At 37.7% G+C, this 21,220-nt stretch overlaps 1 protein-coding gene across 1 annotated transcript in view; it reads left to right on the top strand.

Annotated features, from left to right (window-relative positions):
- Window positions 1-21,220, top strand: part of ZBBX (zinc finger B-box domain containing) — a 122,335-nt gene that overhangs the window by 82,418 nt on the left and 18,697 nt on the right. The window contains 3 exon segments of the mRNA XM_020980125.1: window positions 1,644-1,803; window positions 2,920-3,036; window positions 16,849-17,106. Of these exon segments, the coding sequence (XP_020835784.1) occupies window positions 1,644-1,803; window positions 2,920-3,036; window positions 16,849-17,106 (535 nt within the window).

Raw genomic sequence — 21,220 nt, 5'->3', positions numbered from 1 at the left:
ACATAAGATCTAATTAGATTTACAAAATGCTGCCATAGTGGGTTTTGTTTAGCTTTTTCATTGCCATCTGCCAGTGGAATTCAGTCACCAGTCAATAAGTAAATAAGCCTGAGGCCAAAGAGGAGAAAAATGGAGTGAGAAGTGTTTGTCTAAGAGTATAGACAAAATGTGGCTAAAACTATAGGTGATGAATATGGCTAAAACCAAATTTTTTGGGTCTCTGGATGACCATCCATTTGAAGGCATTTTTTTGGCTCCCATAAAGATATAATTTATTGCTGATGGACTTATTTGAAAACAGTTCTACAAAACCACAGCCAAACATTAGCATCTGGAGAAAGTATTCTTTTTTAAATCTGATCATGGAATTTTAAAATTGGAGATGACTTTAACTTTCTGTTCATTATTCTCTAAAGATTATTTTAAAGCATTTATTAAAGATCAAAGCCCCCACTATTTTGTCTCCCATTTTTAGCCTCTTTTGTGTCTGTAAAGACTTTGATGAGGATTAGCTCCATGTTTAGAATGGCTTGCTGAAGTCCCTCCCTGCCCCTCAAGGTCCACCTCAAGTACCATTTTCTTCACCCAGAAGCTTTCTTAGACCCTCCCCACTCCTCTCCCTTAAACTTCTCAGAGCACAAATCCTGGATCTTTGCATCAGAGTTAATTGTCCACCTGTCCTCCCTGTTACTTCTCTTACTTCTTGGAAGTAAGTGGATTCCACTGTATTCTCATACACCTTATACATAATATGTCCTCAATCATCGCATAAAGGAATTAATCCTGATATCCAAGAATATTTGCTTCATGCCTCACATTCCTTTCACTTATATCTCTTATACGTGGTAATAATCCAGTCTAGTTCAGTTCAATGAACATGTTACCTGCCTACATGTGCCAGGCACTATACTAAGTACTAGGGATAAAATTACAAAAAGAAAATGCCTTCCCTCAAGGAGCTTACAATCTAGTTGGGGTGGGGGGAGGCAGAAGACAACACACAAACGGAGACAGGAAAGAGAGGGAGAAGAGACTAGGGGTCCCTGTGGAGGGGAGGGACCACATTGTTCCATGGAGTTGAAACCAGGCAGAGCAGATGCAGAGTGGACAGAGCTGAGTCTAGCTTCTGCCATCTGTAAAGGAAGGCATTGGGAGGAATTTGGTGCTCCAACTTCCCGCTCTCCAGTCAGCCATGCCAGCCTTGAGTTAGCAGCATGGTGATGAAATTCAAAATGATGGGCTTAACTTGGGAGGGGTATCGTTTTCCCATTGAAACCAAGCAGAGCAGCATATGCAGTACAAGCTCTGTCTCCCACTGATAATCTTAGGAAATCTACAAAATTCTTTTCTGTATAGGCATACGTTAACTGTATGTAGCTCTCTAGAAGGTAGTTTCCCATAATTCCTGAGTAATTGGTAAGGGAAAAAGGCATGAGAGGGAAAAAAGAAAAGAAACATAGAAGAGAAAGGGATATTGTCTTCTCTGAACTCTTCATATCCCTACATAGATAAGGTCGGCTTATCTCATGGTATTTCCAAGTGATTGTTATTTTAAAATGACTTTTTTAGTGGTTATGATTCAAATCTATTTCTTCATGTTGAAAAGTCATCAAGTTAATTTGGTTAAATGTTTTGTTTCCTAGTTACAAAAAATTGCCCTCAGAAGTAAGCCCGTAACTGAACAATATCAAGGACTTGAGAAATTCTTTGTCTTTGGGAAAAACCCTTTTAAGGAAAAGTGCAGAATAAACCTGGCAAGGAGGTCAGAGATGAACCTTTCCAACAGCAGGATTACTCTCATAGGTAAAGCCGGATTATCAAATCAGTTTGCATTTGAGTGTTATAAGTTGTATGTTACCCATTTTTTCTTTAAAACAGTCTCCATTTTAAAGATACTATGGTAGCATTGGGTAATGAATGACATCATTCTTTTCTATTTACCTGTCAAAAATTGTTGTTAATTTTATGCAAGGAGTTATGGGATGATTCTAATGCTGTTATCTGAATGTGAGAAATTTTTCTGTGAGAAAGGAAAAAAGAAAATTTTAACTTGGGGCCTATTTTATTTGTAAATTAGTAGGAAATTTTGGAATCATACTATTTTCATGCAGCATTATTTCATGTGTCTTAATAAGAGAAAAGTGTTGTATTAGTTAATTTGATTAATGGATCAAAGATTCCACTTATTCTCAGGTTACCTCAAAAGACAAGTTTAAGAGTCTCTGAAACTTGAGAAACTTTTAAAAACAAAACAGAGCAAAATAAAATATATTGTTGCTGGTTTTTGTCTTTACCTGATAGGCATTTTCTTCCTTTCCTCCAGACTGAGATCTTTCTTGTGACAAAGAAAAACAATTAAGTCAAGATACACTGACCTTATATAACAATGTATAAAATATTCTGTCCTGGCTGTCCTTCACCTCTCTGCCATAAATTAAGATGTGCATTACAATCTGCAATTTCCAAGTTTTGTTTTACATACATCCACATGTAGTTTGTGTGTTGAATTTTCCATGTCCAAGGAATATGGATATATTTATTTATCTATTATCTATTATAAACAACTACCTTGATGTATAAATACCTATCTTTGAAATTCTTATCACCAAAAATTTTTTAAAGTATTAAATAACTTTTCAACAACTATCTTTTTATTTTCCGTTTTAATTCAATAAATTGGGAACACCTACTGTATAAAAAATATCCTCATTTTTCTCATTAGTGTATGCTTATGTCATTTCATATTTAATAACACAATAAATGGATTCAGCTATTAAAATACTCTTTTTACAGCTAAGTCAACTGTGCTACAATAGTACGTATTCCATTTAGAATACAACTGTTATAGCAAACATCAAGAAGATGCAGTGTTTTTCAGTGTTTAATGTTAGATTTCTGTTTTCCCCTTTTTGATTTCAGGAAATCGACAGTGGATATCTGAGAGTAGTTTAAGTGAACATGCTGATGATTCAGTAGTTCAAGATGTTGTTTGGAATAACCAGAAAAAAGTATCAGGTGTGCTGCATCCTCAAAGGGGTAAGGATATTTCTAAGACATAAATAGCATCTGTTGATGTTGAAATAGGGTTGAATGATTTGAATATTGAAGCTTTTTCTTCTGGGCATTTTGGAATTATTCAAGTCAAGTCAGCAACATTTATTATATCCTTATTATGTATCAGATACTGTGTTAAATTCTATGGATACAAAGAAAGGCCTAAAGAGCTGCATTCAAATGGCTTAACATCTAGTGGGGAAGACAATATGCAAACAAATTGGACTCTCAGGAGGAAGGTGTACACATTAAGGGGGATAAGGAAAGGCTTCTTGTAGAAGGTGAGATTTTAGCTGAGACTTGAAGGAATTTAGGGAAGCCAGGATATATGGGGAGGAGGGGAGAGAATTCCAGGCATGAGTAAAAATGCACAGTCAAGAGATGGAGTGTCATGTGTAAGGAACATCAAGGAGGTCATTGTCACTGGAATGTAGAGAAAGAGGAAATAAGTTACATTAGTTAGAGAGATAGGAAGGGTCTAGTTACAAAGGGTTTTGAAAGTCAAACAAAGGACTTTATATTTGATCCTAGGCCTAATAAGGAACCACTATAGTTTATTGAGTAGAGGAGAGATACAGTTAAATCTGTGTTTTAGGAAGATTACTTTGACAGTTGACTGAAGAAAGGGCTAGAGTGGGAAGAGATTAGAGGCAGGGAAACCAACTAAAGCTACTTATTATGATAGTACAGATGAGAGGTGATGAAAGCCTGTATCAGGGTGATGGCTGTGTGTGTGCAGAGTAGGCGCTTTCTCAGAAAGATATTTCTAACCTAGGATTGACAGAACTTGGTGACAGATTAGATATGGCGGTTGATAATGAGAAGTCAAAAATGGTACCTATGTTATGAACCCAGGTAACTGAGATGATGGTTGTACCCTTCACAGTACTATGAATGTGGGGAATAAGGGCATGTTTGAGGGGGAAAGATAATGACTTCAGTTTTAAATCATGTTGAATTTAAGATGTCTACAGGACATCCAATTTGAGATGTCTACTTGGCTATTGGAGATGCTACACTGAAGGCCAAGAGAGATGTGGGTTAGGGATCGATAAAGAGATTTCAGAATTATCTGAATAGAGATGATAATTGAATATATGGGAGCTGATGGGATCACTAAGCAGAATAGGTTAGAGGGAAAAGAGAAGAGGGCTGAGGATAAACAGAGTCTTGGGGGACTCCCACAGTTAGTGGGTAAGACCTGGATGAAAGAAGATACAGCAAAGTAGACAGAGAAGGAATGATCAGACAGATAGGAGGAAAAGCAGGGGTACAGTGTCTTCAAATTATAAATAGTTCCATTGATTCTTTTGCTTTGTTTGTTTTAAAGGTGGAATGGAGGGAGGATGGTGAACATAATTGTTTTGCATGAGTAAATAGGTTATATCTTTAGTATAAGCATATGCCCCTCTCTGGTTGATAGGGCATTTTGTTGAAATAAGTATGTTTGTAAATGAAAACTCCCTTAAAACAGCTACAAAGGTTTTAATTATGCATTGTTCCTGTAAAAGCTTGGGTTTATTTTTGTAGGAGTTAAGTGTTAAGAATTAGAAACATAGCAATGGGGCTGGTCTGTTGGAGTATTGTAAATTATCAATAAAACATGTAAATGTATTAAGCATGCACACACATGTGCACACAGACATGTGTATGTGCGCGCACACACATACACACACACACACATACACATGCAGGCACCAAACCCCAACACCGAACAAAACAAAAAACCCTGGAGCAAACAGAGTATCAAAGGGAAGAGAGTGATAAACCACGACAGGGTGTACAGAGGGATCCTGAGGCGTGAGGATCAAGAACAGGCCATTGGCTTTGGCTGGCAGCAGATCAGCGGTAACTGGAAAAGAGTCAGTTCAGTGAATCCTTGGAAGCTAGACTACAGAGGTCAAAAGAGAATGAGGAAAAAAAAGAAAGTACAGACACAGTTTATAGACAGCTTCCTCAAGGAATTTAGCATGAAAAGGAGGACAGAGTACAGATAGATGGATCAAGTGAAACTTTTGTTCTTACTGTTCATTGCTTTGTGTTAAGACGTTTTACTTTTGTTTTTAAAATATAAAGCAAGAATTTCCATTCAAAATTTTTACATTATTATACTCAAACTGAAATATATCTCATATGATGATACTCTGTGCAGCTATAGGCCAGCATTTTCTAGGCTGCTTCTCCAGTACTGGCTGCTGCTTCAATCCATGCCAAGAGGAAGCCTGTGTATTTGTGAATCCCCATACTGTGACCAGAATTAAGCACCTTCTCCCCTTGAAGTCTGCAGCAGCATCCCATATCCTCTCCAGTTCCTTCTTATTGTCCTTTGGTCATTTTCTCCTTTCCTCAATAAGTTCAGTATCTGGTTCTTAGGCTTCTTTTTTATCCCAGATCCTAACATTATGCTCAGTGACTTCAGTATATTCACACTGATGACCCTTACCACACACTGGCTTTGTAGTTCATTCATATCTTAAGTCCTGTGATCCCCTCTCCCTTCTACCTCAGCCATCCATAGTTTAGTCATCCCTTTGGCTTTGCCATCACCTTAAGCGATTCAACCTCCAAAATCCTGAACTCTGCAATTCCTCCCTCTGATCATTCTCTACCTTTTTCCTCTCCAACTGCCCCATTCCTCCTGAATCTGCTCCTATCACTCATCCCAAACTCTATTTAGTTTTGGATTCAATTTCTTCCTAATCTTGTCTTTATGGTAACCATTTAAGGAGACACTTATACTCAATAATTGATTCCCATATTCATTTGTGTCACCTTTTCTGTCTTGTTAATCTCCCTGGCCATGGGCTGTTCTTCTCCCCTTCTTCCCTCCTCATCCTCTCATATCATCTATATTTTGTGGCTCCTATGCCTTAGTAATAGAGCTCTTCTGGAGAACGTTAAAAAAAAAAAACAACAACTGCGCTGACTGGACTTACTATAACTCATGCTCTGAATCTCATTTTGGGCCTCACTGCCACAAAGCACTCCTTTTATTAATTTCCCATTGACATCCTATCACTTCCCCTCATGGCTGATGAGGCAGAATTTCTCATCTCTTTTCCTAGGCCTCTGATTCCATCTTTGTCAGCTGATTACTTTGTGTGTCAGCAGGTTGCTTTACTGACAAAATTAAGATCATCATGAACTCCTTCATCTCCTGTCCTTTCCACCTCAGGACTTCTGTGTCTTCACCTACGGTATCAATTTTTGCTTTAGCTTTGGAGGATGAAGGAGACTTCTTTCTTGTTAAGGCCAAGTTCTTGATCCATAAAGAATTCATTCTCTGACTTTCAGTCTCTCCGCTCCTCTCTCTCTCTCTCCTTTGTCCCCACCTCCCATTGCAATGTACAGTCATTGCCAGATCTTCCTATTCTGAAAGCTATTCCTTCAGGCTGTTATTCTATATCTCTTCCTCCTTCTCTGCTAAATTTCTAGAAAGAATAGTTTATAGTCATCCACTTCCTTACGCCTTGCACAATCCTTAACTTTTCAATCTGACTTTTGAATTCATACTTTGCTGAAATTATTCTATACGTAGTTATTGGCCTCTTACTTGCCAAAATCCGGTGGCCTCTTTTCATTATTCCTCCACTTTGACCTTTATGAAACAATTCTCTTGGCAACGTTCTCTTTCTGGATCTCCAACCACTGTTTGGATTTTGAGATATTACTGTTTCTTGGTTCTCCTCATACCAGCCTGACACCTACTCGGTCTCCTTCCCTGGCTCGTGTTCTTCCCAACCCCTCAATTTGGCTTCCACCCAAGCTTCTGTCCTCAGGCTGCTTTTTTTTTCTCTCTGTATTTTCTCCTAGGGAATATCATCTACTCCCATGGCTTCAATAATTATTCTTTGAGAATTACTCCCAAATCTCTCTTTCTTGTCTCAATGCCTCTCCTATGTTGCAGTCCTAGATGTCCATCACATCACATTTATCATATCTAAAATGCAACTCTTCATTTCTCCTCCTAAATCTGGCCCTTCTTCCAAATTCCTTTTTTTCTATTACTGGCATCACCATGAACCCAATTATTCAGGTTTCAAATTTGAGAGCATTTTGATTTTCTTTTCTCTTTTACCACTCATATCTAATCACTTTACAAGTTTCATTAATTTTACTTTCAGAGTATCAAACACCCCCCCCCCATGCTCACAATATGAGTTTTTAGGTCCGTGTTGCATTTCTCCTGGACTGTTTTAATAACAGTAGTAACTTGTCTCTGTGTCTCCACCATTGCCCTTTTCCAATTTCTCCTTCAAAAAGCTTTGGAGATAATATCCTCAATAAACAGGTTCAACTATGCTAGTCCTCTGCTTGAAAAACAAATACATAACAGAATGATAATGCTGTGGACCAAATACAGACTCTTTAGCCTCAAATATATTGCCTTCTACAAACAGTATCCAACTCTTACAGTTGCATTCTTTTCTTTATGTAGTCTGTGTTGTCAAACTTGACAGCTAGCTCTTCCTCAGATTCATCTTACACTCTAAGTCCGTGCCTTTACCACACCATTCTCCAGTCCTGGAACATGTACTTTTCTTGTTTCTTCCTCTTCAGATGGTTCTTTTTCTTCAAAACCCAACTCTATCGCTGTTTCCTCCATAGAGCATTTCTTCAGACCTATAGCTGACAATGCCACCACCCTAGACTATCGTCTTCCTCCTGAAATTTTTCTTACTTTTTCCTTTGTTTTATATTGAATTCCACTCTGTGTTATACTCATTTATTTGCATACTGCATTTCTCTGGGATTAAATTGTAAATTCCTTGAGGGGCTTTGTCTTTTTTTTTTCATTTCATATTCCATAATGCCTTGTATATACCATCTGATTAATACAGGTTTGTTGAATCAAATTATATTATTGGATTAGGTCGAGCACTTATTTGATAGGAGACAGAAAATCTGAATTATAGTTTCAGGTCTGCTACTAACTCCCATGTAAAATACCTTAGCTTCTTTGGGCTTTTCCTCATCAGTAAAATGAGAGCGTTGGATTGTCCCTTTAATTCAAATTATTCAGCATTTATTAAATATCTGTCATATGCATATACTTGGTATTCAAATAAAGAGGAAATTGTTCCTGTGCTCAAGAAACTTACATTCTAGTCAAACATTCTACTTCAGAGTTTACATAAGGCATATAAACCCCATAGTTAATTGATTCTATGTATTTTGTAATTAAGTCATAAACAGAATCATATAATCACAGAATTCTAGATTTTGAAGGTTTTTGGAGGTCACTGAACCCAAACATTGAGCCCAATCTGAAGCATGAACATCTTTTATAGCATCATTCAAAATATACTGTGAGTATAGTAGTATTTTAGAACATCTGGGAATACAGAAGTATCATGGTTCCTGCCCTCATGTTGCTTGCAATGTAATAGAAGTAAGACATGCAAACAAATGATTATAGTGGAGAATAATATAGTAATGCCTTGCCTCCCTAAAAACCTCAGCACTCCCAGATGTAGCAAATAGGCACAAAAAGAGGTCTTCATCACCAAAAAGAGGTGCCAGAAAGTCCATGTTCTGAAGCACACAGCCTCACACCTGGTGCTCATCCTCGACCCCACCCTCTCTCTTATTCTCTGTTCCTAAACAGTTGTTAAGTCCTGTCATTTCTGCCTTTGCAGCATCTCTCCAATTCCCTGCCCCTTCTCTCCTCCGACACTGACACCACCCCAGATTGCTGCAAAAGTTACTCATGGGTGTCCCTGCCTGAGTCTCTCCTCACTGTAGTCCTTCTACTGCACAGTGATCAAATTGAACTTGCGACAACACAGGCAGGTCTGACTACCTTATGCCCCTTTTCAGTAAATTCCAGAGACTCCTCGTTACATCCAGGATGGAATCTAAAATCCTCTGTTTGGCTTTCAAACCCTTCATGTCTGTGCCTTCAAACCCAAATCACTCTGGCTGTCACTGATGGACCAATAGTGGGTCCCAGCCCAGACCTCACTTGCTTATTGTTTGGGTTTTGATGGCTCAGAATGAGTGTAAATAGCAGGTGTTTCTGCTCTGGTCAGAAACTCTGAGGGTTTTCCCCTCCCAGACCAATTCTCTTGAGAGGACAAACTAGGCCATTTTTTGCCTCAATTCTTAACTAGCCTTTAATGACTGGATGGATGCTGCCTCTGATAAACTGAGACGTGGGAAAGACCTTAGTTTAAAAAGACCAGGGTCACCCACTGCATCTGGGCCATGACCAGTCATCCTGACCTATGTCTTGCAACTGGACTCCAGTGACTCTGGAGAAGTTAGGCTGATAACTTTGAACAGCTCTGCCTCACTTAAATCTTATTCACTTGCAAGTCAAGACATCGTCTTCCTGATGTCATCGGCCCTCTTTGAGAATGAAGGACAAATAACAACAATTTTTTTTGGTACATTTTATCCCATGTACTCAGTGATCAAGGACATTGGCCTCCTTTCTCTTCCTCTCAAAGGTCACTCCATCTCCCCACTGAATGTTTTTACTGGCTGTCCTTCATGGCTGGAACACTCTTCCCCCCGTCTCCTGGCTTGCCTTCAAATCTCAGGCACCGACTTATCTTCTGCAAGAAGTCTTACCCAGTCCTCCTTGATCATAGCGCCTTCACTCTGAGACTTATCTGTTTGACTTGTTTGCTTGCGAATAATTGTTTGCACATTGTCTCCCCCATTAGACCCTCAGGGATTCTGTTGCTTTTTGCCTTTCTTTGTATCCTAGCTCTTGGCACAGTGCCTAGCTCAGAGTAGGCACTTAAGAAATGCTGGTTGACTATGCCTGTGACCATGGCTAGAGAGCAAGCCTGGAGGCCTCCCTCAACATCTCCCTATTCTTAGTCGGCCCCAATCCTCACAGTCATGATTCTTACGTGTCTAAGCTGGAAGCAAATCAGAAACAGCAGATCAGAAGGGAGATAAGGACTCTTATTGACAGGGACACAGATTCTAGTTATAGAGAGTCACTGTCCCCCTGAGACAGGGGAGGAAGAAGAAATTAAACACAAGATAAATATAAGAACTTCAAAAGCACAGCTGTCTTTATGTGGCAGAACTGAGAATCCTTCCCACTTCCACAGCCTCACTCTTGCTCCACCATCTAGCTGTCTTTTGTCTCTGAAGATAATGCCACTGACTCACTCTTGGCAGTTTTGAGCTCTTTCTCTGAATGTATAACTGGACTTGTGCTGAACTCCCCCCACGCCAGCCTCTTATGAATCATTACACACACACTGGGGGAAATGATTGACTCAGGGGCCTCTGCCCATCAAGTCTGTTCTTGTGCAAAGCTCTCAGCTCTGTATTTCTCCAGGTAGTGACCTTAGACTGGTCAGGTTCATGTGCGAACCAAATTAATGTTCCGCAAACCTAAAAGATACTTCTCAGTCATTAATACACTAGAACCTATCCATACCCATAACTGTATTATAGATGAAACTCTATTATGTAATCATTCTTTATAAAACAACATTCTGTATATCTAATAATAAATCCACCTCAATCTCCCATGTATTGGATTTTGTGTTATGAGACTCCAAAATACACTCGCTTTCTAATAAACTGAATCAAAATGATGATTTAATAAGATGGAATATTTGTCAAATACAAACATAATTTAATATATATAAATGTAACTAAGTATAAAATTCCATGCCAGAATTTCTCATCTCTGAGTGATAATTGTATGGCAGATCTACTGGGGCCTTTTGCCCTCTTCCCTGACAGTTTTACTTTAGTTTTTTTCTCCACTTGCGATGTTTAGTTCTTTTGAGTATAGGCTGTTGCATCGCATCTATGAGAACTCGAAAAAGAATATTTGTAACAAATACTTAACCATTCTCCAAAGAAATCTCTAACACTAAATCAGCAATGCTTTGCAGATCTGCACCCAGAGACTCTCTCCACCAAGGAGTACCCATCCCTGATGAAATCACAGGTTCAAATTAAGAAACAAAGCATTCAGACTTAGATCAGCTTCTAAGAAGGAATATTCTTTTTTTTTCCTCCTGAGTCATTAAGGAAAGTGCCTTTTAACTCGTGACATTAGAAAATGAATTTTATCCATGAGATATTTTATTTTCTTAATCTGCTCTCTATACCACCCAAACCAATATTTTTCATTATATATTTTATTTTTTTAAATCTACTCTGCATGCCACCTAAACTAATCATATTTTTTTTCATTAAAATCCCCTCATTATATCACAAAAATCTTACCTACCCAAGACATTATAGGATCATAAATTTAGAGTTGGGAGGGACCTTACGGAAAGGAAGAGAGTTGACATTTATCAAATAGCTACTATGTGCCAGGCTGCATGAAGTACTTTACAAATATCATCTCATTTGACCCCTAGAATACCCCCTCATTTTAAAGATGAGGAGCTGAAGTCATAAGAGGCTGTGACATGCCCAGAGTCCCACAGCTGTGACTGGATTGATACTGTGTTATGCAGTACTAGAAATCTGCAATCTGTCCTTGCCTCTAGTGTCTGTGGTAGGATTTGAACCCAGGTCTTCCTAACTCCAAATCTAGCACTTTATCTACTACACCATAATTTATCCCACTTGACCCCAGATTTCTAGACTCAGTGCCCACTCCATGTTCTTTAATCAGCAGATATGGAACCATGAAAGTTACCAAATGGATTGTTGGCCTAGAGGCTAGTATAGTTAACATCCAGAACAATAGTATTAATACATTTTTATCATCATGTTGAGTTTTCAGATAGGGAGGATTGTGTACTTAATCCGTTCGCAGTCAAGATGGAGATTTTCCTATTATTTAGCAAAATTGCTATGCTTAGTGATATAACCCATAAGGACCAGGGTATGGCATATTTTATAATTTTATTTCCCACAGTCTTGTTAGTTGTCATACAACATCTTGTTGGTGTCAAGGACCTGAATATTCCTTCATTGTGTTTTGCATTAGTATACAGGAATGCTTTCCTAAATCCCTGTAATAAACCTTTCCAGTTGACTCACATACTTAACCTCGGATGTATATTAATTACAATTTTAGCTGAATTAATATTAATAGGTATACTGCAGCTCTCTTTTGTTCCTTTTAAAGTCTGTGCTTATTGTTTAATTTTTAGTCTTTCTATTGAGTTAATAGTCTCAAAAGTTGAGCTGGTAAATATAGTTTAACTTGCTGTGATGGTAGTCACCCATTTTTATAATCCACAGCCAAAACAGGCTTTTAGTATTAATATGTTCATCTCCTGCCATTTTAGTATATTGATTAATTTCTTCAATTTCACTATTTCTTGTGTGATATATATATATATATATATATATATATATATATATTTAAATTAACATGGATCTTATATCTGATTTCCATTATTATTATTTGCACTTCATCACTGTGACTCTATTAGCCGTCACTAAAGTGTTCCTCCAATGTTTCCTTCTGGTGTGGAGGTGACTCTGGTTTCTGAAATGCTTTGCCAGCAGAGCTTGGCTCAGGAGTATTACCTTTAGGGGCACTTATGTCAGACACAGTGATTCATACTAAGGCACAGAGGAGTTACCATTTGACTTGTAACCTTGAGTTTTTGACATGAGCAGCCGACTATGTTAAAACTTATACCAGTCTAGCTTCCCAGATTGTTTCAGAGACATTTGTATACTTCTAGTTGACTGTCTGCTTTTTAAATCTTAACCACTAGATGGTAATTTCCTTTTTTGATAGCATGAACCATTCATTCTTTATATCCACCAATTGATAACTCCAAAAATGTTAAGATCATTCCATGCTTAATTTTATTTTTATTCTTTGTTTTTCTTTCCTTCACAAATTAACTCTTTGTCAAAACATAAGTAACAATATTAAGTAAATTTTCTCTGGAAATAAATATTAGACTGAGCTCATACAAAGAAGAAAGATATGTAGCATATAGAATTAAGAATTTCTCTTCACTATTTTCCCCTTGTAATTGTTTATTAACTATAATTGGGTATATTCCAATGATGTTTTGAGTCCTTTACAAATTAGCAAGGAATCTTCACTTTTACCAAATTCTGAAAATCCAATTATATTTCAGTATTACAAGGATTAGCTTTTCAGTTAGGTTCTGTAAATGTTCTCTGTTAGCATAAATATTGATGCCACCTCCAGAAAAAAAAGACTAATCTCATATTTTTAAAAAAATATATATTTTTTCCTGGTAACATGTTAAAACTATTTTTTCAATTGTTTTTTAAGTTCTAAATTCTATCCCTCCATGAACAGTAAGCAATCAGACATAGGTTATACATGTGCAGTCATGTAAAACATTTCCATATTAGTCCTCTTGTATAAAGGACTGAAAAAAGAAAAGGAATGAAAGAAAGAGAAAAATAGCATGCTTCAGTCTGTATTCAAACAATATCAGTTCATACCCAAAGACTATAAAACTGTACATATTCTTTGATCCAGCAATAGCACTACTAGGTCTATATCCCAAAAAGATCATAAAAAAGGAAAAAGGACCCACATGTACAAAAATATTTACAGCAGTTCTTTTTGTGGTGGTCAAGAATTGGAAATTGAGGGGATGCCCATCAGTTGGGGAATGGCTGAACAAGTCATGGTATATGAATGTAGTGGAATACCATTTTTCCATAAGAAATGGTGAGCAGAGAGATTTCAGGAAAAAACCTGGAAAAAGCTTTCATGAACTGATACTGAGTGAAGTGAGCAGAACCAGGAGAACATTGTATGCGTAACGGCAACATTTTGTGATGACTGACTTTGTTAGACTTAGTTCTTCTGAGCAATGCAGTGATCTAAGGCAATCACAAAAGATTCATGATGTAAAATGCTATCCACATTGAGAGAAAGAATTATGGAGTCTGAATGCAGGTCGAAGCATACTATTTGCTCTCTTCTTTTGTTTTGTTTTTTTTCTTGAGATTTTTTTCCTTTTGCTCTGATTCTTCTTTCACAGTGTGTCTAATGTGGAAATATGTTTAATATGATTGTACATGAATAGCCTATATCAGATTGTGTGCCATCTTGGGAAGGGGGGAGGGGGAAAAGTTTAGAACTCAAAACCTTATAAAAGTGAATATTGAACAAGCTCAGAATATGTCTGAGGCTTTACAACATCAAGTTGAAATAGATGCTATGATGCAACAAGAGTTGGATGTTTTAGAGCAGTCAGTGATAGCATTGGGTAGACATATACAACAATTAGAAACGTGCTTCAATTTGAAATGTGATTATCGCTATTCTTTTACCTGAGTGACTCCATATGTGTATTCTAATCTCACCAATATAACAATTGAACAAATATTAAACAAGCTCCAGGGCGCATGGCATTCTGAAAATATTACATGGGAAACTGGACAATTATCTATGATACAACATGAAATAGCTGATTCTCATATTAATAGTAGTGACCCTTAAGATATTGCAAATAAGCTGTTAAATTGGATAAATCAACTCAATCCTTTTAATAATGTATTAAGTTTACTATTACACTTTCTACCTTGGCTATGTTTTGTATTAGTTTTATGCTTCCTACTTCTCTGTCCGCTAAAATGCGCCGGCCACATCCTAGGTGAACTTCATGCATCTGTCCATTATCTCAAGTTAGCACAGAAAAAAGGGGGAAATATAGAAGGCCAGCTCTGAAGAGTCAGAAGATGCAGGCCATGCCAGGTTTTGGCTATAGCATGTCCTATATCTGATGGCTACATAATTCAGGTATGTTGGCTCCCCACCCCCCTGTTCTGTCTCTTGAGAGAAAGGATGCCCTTGGAGATTACAAGGAAGCGAGAAAATGGGACAAGATAACTCCCTGGTTAATGTTCCCATGAGATAAGGAAATGGCCAAGATAATGTTGCAATGAGAAATGTGCTTGTTATTTTGGTCAGTATTCACATGGGAAAAATTCTTGGTGTTGCTTGTTGTTAAAGATATGTAAACTGTGTTGCTTTACTTACTGTTACTTTGGGTGATATTCCCATGAGTCAAAGAAATAAAAACCCTAAACCTCAGATTAATAAATGGAGCTTGTTCTTTACTTGCCTCCCACCTGGCCTGCGTGTTTCTTTCTCTCTTCATACTTGGCTAGAATTTTATCACTGCCCGCGGACGCTGGCATTCGTGGCAGAAAACTGAAATAAATAACTAAAAAATCAGCTCTTTCTCTGGAGGCTGATAGTATGCTTCATCATTAGTCCTTTGGGATTTCCTTGGATCATTGTGTTGCTGAGAATAGCCAAGTCATTCACAGTTCTTCATTGAACGATATCGTTGTTACTATGTACAACAATCTCCTGGTTCTGTTCACTTCACTATGCATCGGTTCGTGTAAGTCTTTCCAGGTTTTTTTTGATGAAATCATCCTGCTTGTCATTTCTTATAACACAATAATATTTGATTACAATCAAATGCCACAGCTTGTTTAGCCATTGTCCAATTGATGGGCAACCTTTGATTTTCAGTTCTTTGCCACCACAAAAAGAGCTGCTATAAATGTTTTTTTGTACAGATAGGTCCTTCCCCCTCCTTTTTTTCCCCCAAAAGATTAGTCTCATATTTACTAATAGAAAATAATAGCTGACATTTGTATGACACTTAAAGTTTTGCAAAATACTTTATAAATACAACTATGTCTTCATAAAGATTGCTTTAAAATCAGTTTCTGAAACATTCATCAAACTAGTGCCTCTTGGAAGTCATACAAGTCATTAATTGTATATATAACTATTCCTTATAAATTCTTTGGATACTGGCTATATGGAGCAGTTAGGTGGGTCAGTGAATAGAGTGCTGGGCCTGGAGTCAGGAGGACCTGAATTCAAATCTCTCCCCAGACAGTTACTAGCTGTGTGACCCTGATCTAGTCACTGAACCCTGTTTGCCTTAGTTTCCTCATCTATACGATGAGCTGGAGAAGGAAATGGCCAACCACTCCAGTATCTTTGCCAAGAAAATGACTGAACAGCAACTTGCAGCAAGCACGGTGATGAACGACAGGGACAGAAACAGAAAAAGCGAGAGACTCCCTGCCCTCAAGGAACTCACTTTCTAATTGAGAGAAACAGCACATTAAGGAAAGTTCTGGTGGAAGGCAATGAAGAGGTCCAGAAATTGTAAGGGGTCAGCAGTAGGGTAGATGATTAAGCCCAGAGAACTTCATGTTACATAAGTAGATCAGGTGACAGTGATGGGGGATTGTGGTGTAGAGGCCGGATAGATGGCAAGGCTTGGGTGGTTCTTCTTTATCAGAAGGCACAGAGTTGTGAGCTGGCAGCCAGCAGGGGTGAATGGGCATGGCTGCCACCAGTGCTGCAGGTATCCCCACTGCCTTGCTATCATAGGTGAGTTCTGGCCTAAAGAGTCATCATCCTGAAGCCAACAGCATAATGAGCTTTTCCAAACGTCAATGAGTGGTTGTTACATGAGAAATATGGGGGGACAGTTCTAGTTTGGTGTAGCTGTCACAGCTTCCATTCCGCTGCTTCTCAAAGAATAATTCAAACCAGTGTGTGGCACTGGAGGAGAATAGTTAAAAATTATCTTATGTTAAAATAACTTTGATTTCTGTAAACTCATACCAACTAACAGTGAGGGGAAAAACATAGGGTAGAAGTCTGCTTCATGGCAGGAGAATCAACATGAAATATGTACTGTAGTGAACCACAAAATTGGTAATTAAAAAGTGATCATCTAATGAACTCTTTTGTCCAATTGAATTGCTATTGATTGCTTATACATATAGTATGTTTATTTGCATTCTCTGATGTTTATTGATAATGATAATACTAATAATAACATCCATATTCTTTGCATTGGATTTTAGGGTGTATTTCCAAGAGACCACTCTCAGCAAATATACCAATTTGTAAAGACCTTCTTAATGGTTCCCGGAGCCATGTGTCTCTGTACCAACGACCAAGAAGTGCAATTTCTAGGCCAACATCCAGAGCTATTTCAGAAATTTCAGAAATTGAATACCTTGATGTAACTGACCAAAATGAACCATTCCTTGAAGATGCTGCCGATCATCAAACATTAGACAGTTTGGAAAGAGAATTAAATACAATGAAGAATCTTTCAGGTAATTTGAATTGATTTGAATTATATATATATTATATTATTTATATATATTATATATATAATATAATATAGATTATATTATATAGATTATATAGTGCATTCGTTTGGATTTCAACCTTCCTTGCTCCAGGATGGGGGAAAAGTCTTCCTTTTGGCCTTTCTCCATTTTGAGCCACTACCCTATATTGTTCTTCTCTCTGACATGCTCTTCTAAGCCCTTGGAGGTAGTGGGAGATGTAAAAGTAGTAATAGAGCTTCCCTTGATGTACCATTGGCACAATGGCCAATAATTGGGCTGCACCTTCACCAAATCTGCGTAGTAGACTCAATAGATAGTGAAAGAATTGCACTGAAATCCACTCTTTTGATGGGCCAATGAGAAAATATTCTTTCCCTTCCCAAAAGCCCGTAGAGGTTTATCTTTCTAAAAAGAGAAAAGGGTAGAATCTACAAAATCTTGCAGGTTATTATTGTTATTGTTTTTGTTATAATATTTTGTTATAATATTGTTATTATTTCAAACAAAGATTATATTTCATTCTGTCTGATTATGTACCTTTGTGACACTAAGAAGGGTAGGAAATCCTGTTAATTCCTAAAATGTTTAAATCACCTGCGTGTATGGTTATTCTCTCTGTTACTTTCCTATGTGGCCAGAGAGGTAGTGTAGAAATATGTTGGGAAGTTGTAGAGCTGCCATTTACACTCTGTAAGGAGAGTACCCTTATGGGCATAGCCAGAATGGCCTAGGAAGTGAAAACATTGCATGAAACTACTCTCTTCTGACTGATGTAGGAGAAAATACTATTTCACTTTTTTTAAACCATAAGGTTTATGGGCCTGAGAAAGGGGGAAGGAAAGGGATATTTAAATATATAGATCAGTAATTTTGACTTAATTTCCTGGTAGAATTATAGGACTTAATGAAAGAATGGTTTGTTAATATTTTAAAAGGGAAGTGAAGATTACTAAGAGCCCTATGACTCTACTAAGCCAGCTAGATCTGATTTTTCTCAACATGCCATCCACAGGTTGTTTTCTTCTTTGACAGGGAATGTTTATTGTGTAGTTTATCTAGACTTTAGGATGGCATTGGACAAAGTCTCAAGCTATCTTTGTGACAAGGATGGAAAAGAGGTGACTCAAGAACACATAGTTGGATTTGGAATTGCTTGAATGTTTGGACTGGAAAACTAGTTATTAATGGGCCAATGTTAACTTGGAATAAGGTGTCCAATAGAGGGAACCAAGGATCTCTCTCTGCTCCTGTTCTATTCACCATTTTTATGAATTATTTGAAGAAATAAATCACATCTTTATCAGATTCTCAGATGACCAACTTAGGAGGGATAACAAACATCATAAATAATAAGATACAAAAAAGCTCAACAGATCAGAATCAGCCATGTCTAATGAGATAAAATCTAATAAATATAAACATAACACTCTACTCTTGGGCTCAAGAAATTAACTTCACAAGTACAATGAGGGAGAGATGTAGCTAGATAACACTTCATCTGAAAAAATTGAGTTTTGATTTCTGGCAGTATAAATATGAGTTAATAAGAACCTAGTATAATTATAGATTATATTAAGAGAGATATAATGTCAAACAGAAGGGAATTGAGTATTTGAAGGGTTTCTGGACCTTCTCTGGTTAGAGGCCATAAGTGGCATTGTGCTCAGTCTCAGTTTCCACATTTTAGGAGTAATGTTGGTGAGTTGGAGAACATTCCAAGGAAGTTTCCTGAAGGACATGAAGACCATGCTACGTGAAGCTCCGACCTAGGCCCTCTTGTCTTCTCTCTTTCTACTCCCTCCTAGTGGCCCCATCAGTTTCTTTATTCTTTCTATACTGATGACTCCCAGATGTGTGTATCCATCCCTAGCCTTTGTCCTGAGTTCCAACTGTGCATTATAGACTTCCTCTATTATTTATTTTTAATTGGATGCCCCAAAGGCATTTCAAACGCAATATGTCTAAACAGAATTTGTTGTTTTTGCACAAGTCCACCTCTTTTCTCAAACTTCTTCCTTACTCTTGAGGCTATCATCTTTTCAGACTTCCAGGTTCCCAACCTCAGTGTAATCCTTCTCCCTCTCAAGACATATCCAAATCAGTTGCCACATCTTGTCTTTTCTCCTGCCATAACATCTCTTGAGTCCATCTCCTTTCCACTGATATAGCCAACTGTACAAGGTCAGCTCCTAAGTGACTGTCACCTAGACTAATGCAGTAGTTTCCCATTGCATTGGGCAGCCTGAGGTCTCTCCTTAACTCTGATCCATGAGCCACTGAATTGCCAAAATAGCCTTCCTAAAAGCACAAGGATATCCAAATCACTCTCCTTTCCAATGAATTCTTTTGGTTTCCTCATCATTCTTTGTGCAACAGTAACCTTCTCTGTTTGGCATTTAAGCCCTTCACCACCTGGCCCAAAACTACCTTTCCAGCCTTATTACATATTCCTCCACATGTCCACCATGGTTCATCCGAACTGGCCTCTTTCCTATTTCTCATCTGTGGTCTACCATCTCCTTATATAGCTTTTTATATAGCTGTCCTTCTTGCCTGAAATTCATTCCCTCTGCACCTCTACCTCTTAGAATCCCAGCTTTCCTTAAACACTCAGCTCACACACCATTCAACTTCTAGTGCTATCCCCCTATAGTTATCTTCTATATTTATATATACCTATGCTTGTTTTTGTGTCTCTCTTGAATAGATTATAAGCTCCTTCAGAGCAGGGACTGAACCAAATTTTCTTCTATTTCTTATGGAAAGGGGATCACACTTGTTCCTTTTGGCAAAAGAGGCCAGAATTAGGAGCAATGATAGCCATTTCAGAAAGGCACATGTGACTGCCATGCAAATAGCATATCTTTGACAATTAAAACTGTCCCAAAGAGGGATGGAAATAATAAGTTCCCCTAAAATGAGAAGTCCTTGAGCTCCTGATGAGTGCCAGCTTCTTGGTAGTGCTGTGATGAGCATCCTGGATAAGGATGGATTGGCCTAGAGCATTTCTGAGGTTCCCTCAAGCTTTATAACTGGGATGATCATGCTATTAGCTTCCTTACCTTTTACAAAAGCCTCCTCTAGCATGCATCTGCTGGAGTGTTGCATTTTTTCTTTCGAGCATTTAAACTTAAGGCATTATGTTTTCCCAAAGTCCATGAATACAGTCTAGTAAACCATACTCATACTCCTGAGTACACAGGATTGTTTTTTGTAACAAAGCAATTAAGCAAACAAGAGCCCAGGGAAAAGATCTTATTTTCCTTTGAAGTTAGAATGTCCTTTACTACACCCTATAGAACTTAGAAGCAACCTGCACATACACAAGAAGTCCCCCAAACTCCTTTCCTCTTTTGACCATGAATCTCATACTACATATTCTGGTTGAAGTTCACAGTCCTCTAATGTTTAATAAGTTTCCATAAATTAAAGACTCTAAAAGGAAGTTTTGTAGTAATCAGCATCTCAGAGGCCAGGTGGTAAAATTTATACAAGGAAATAACCATCTGGTATGCAAAGGAAATATCTACATACATATGTACAGGAAGATAACGCGTGCCAAGCTAGTTAAGGTCCTCTTTTTGTAATCCATTCATTAGGAAATGATCAAAACATTCTTTTAACGTGTGCATACACTCGTCAGTAATGGGGATAATGGCCTCGAAGAAATAGACTACTATCTCTGCTATCTTTTTTAAGTTCTTCTTCAACAGTGTTGTTTATGTTAATGTAGAGCTATCAGTTTTCTGCTTGGGAAATTGGCAAGTTCCCCATTAAATCATTAACAGCCTACATTTATATCTCTATTTTAAGATGTACTTGATGCTTTTCTGACAGCAACCTTGTGAAATGTAAACATTCTAAATTCAATTCAAGTTAATAAACATGTATTAATCACTTACCATACCCAGACCACTGTATTAGGCCCTGAGGATACATACTGTCCCTGCCTTCAGGGGACTTAATATTCAATAAGTTCATTTGTTACCTGGATTCATAAAATTCAGGAGTTTTCAAAGGAGTTGTACTTTCCTATGCCAAGGCTTTTTGTTGACTGCTATTTTTCTAAATTCCATTTATTAATTATATCTGTAAT

The sequence above is a fragment of the Phascolarctos cinereus genome, unplaced genomic scaffold (assembly GCF_003287225.1).
Source record: "Phascolarctos cinereus isolate Bilbo 61053 unplaced genomic scaffold, phaCin_HiC Scaffold_7;HRSCAF=346, whole genome shotgun sequence".
NCBI lineage: Eukaryota > Metazoa > Chordata > Mammalia > Diprotodontia > Phascolarctidae > Phascolarctos > Phascolarctos cinereus.
This window is presented reverse-complemented; position numbering and strand designations above follow the sequence as displayed.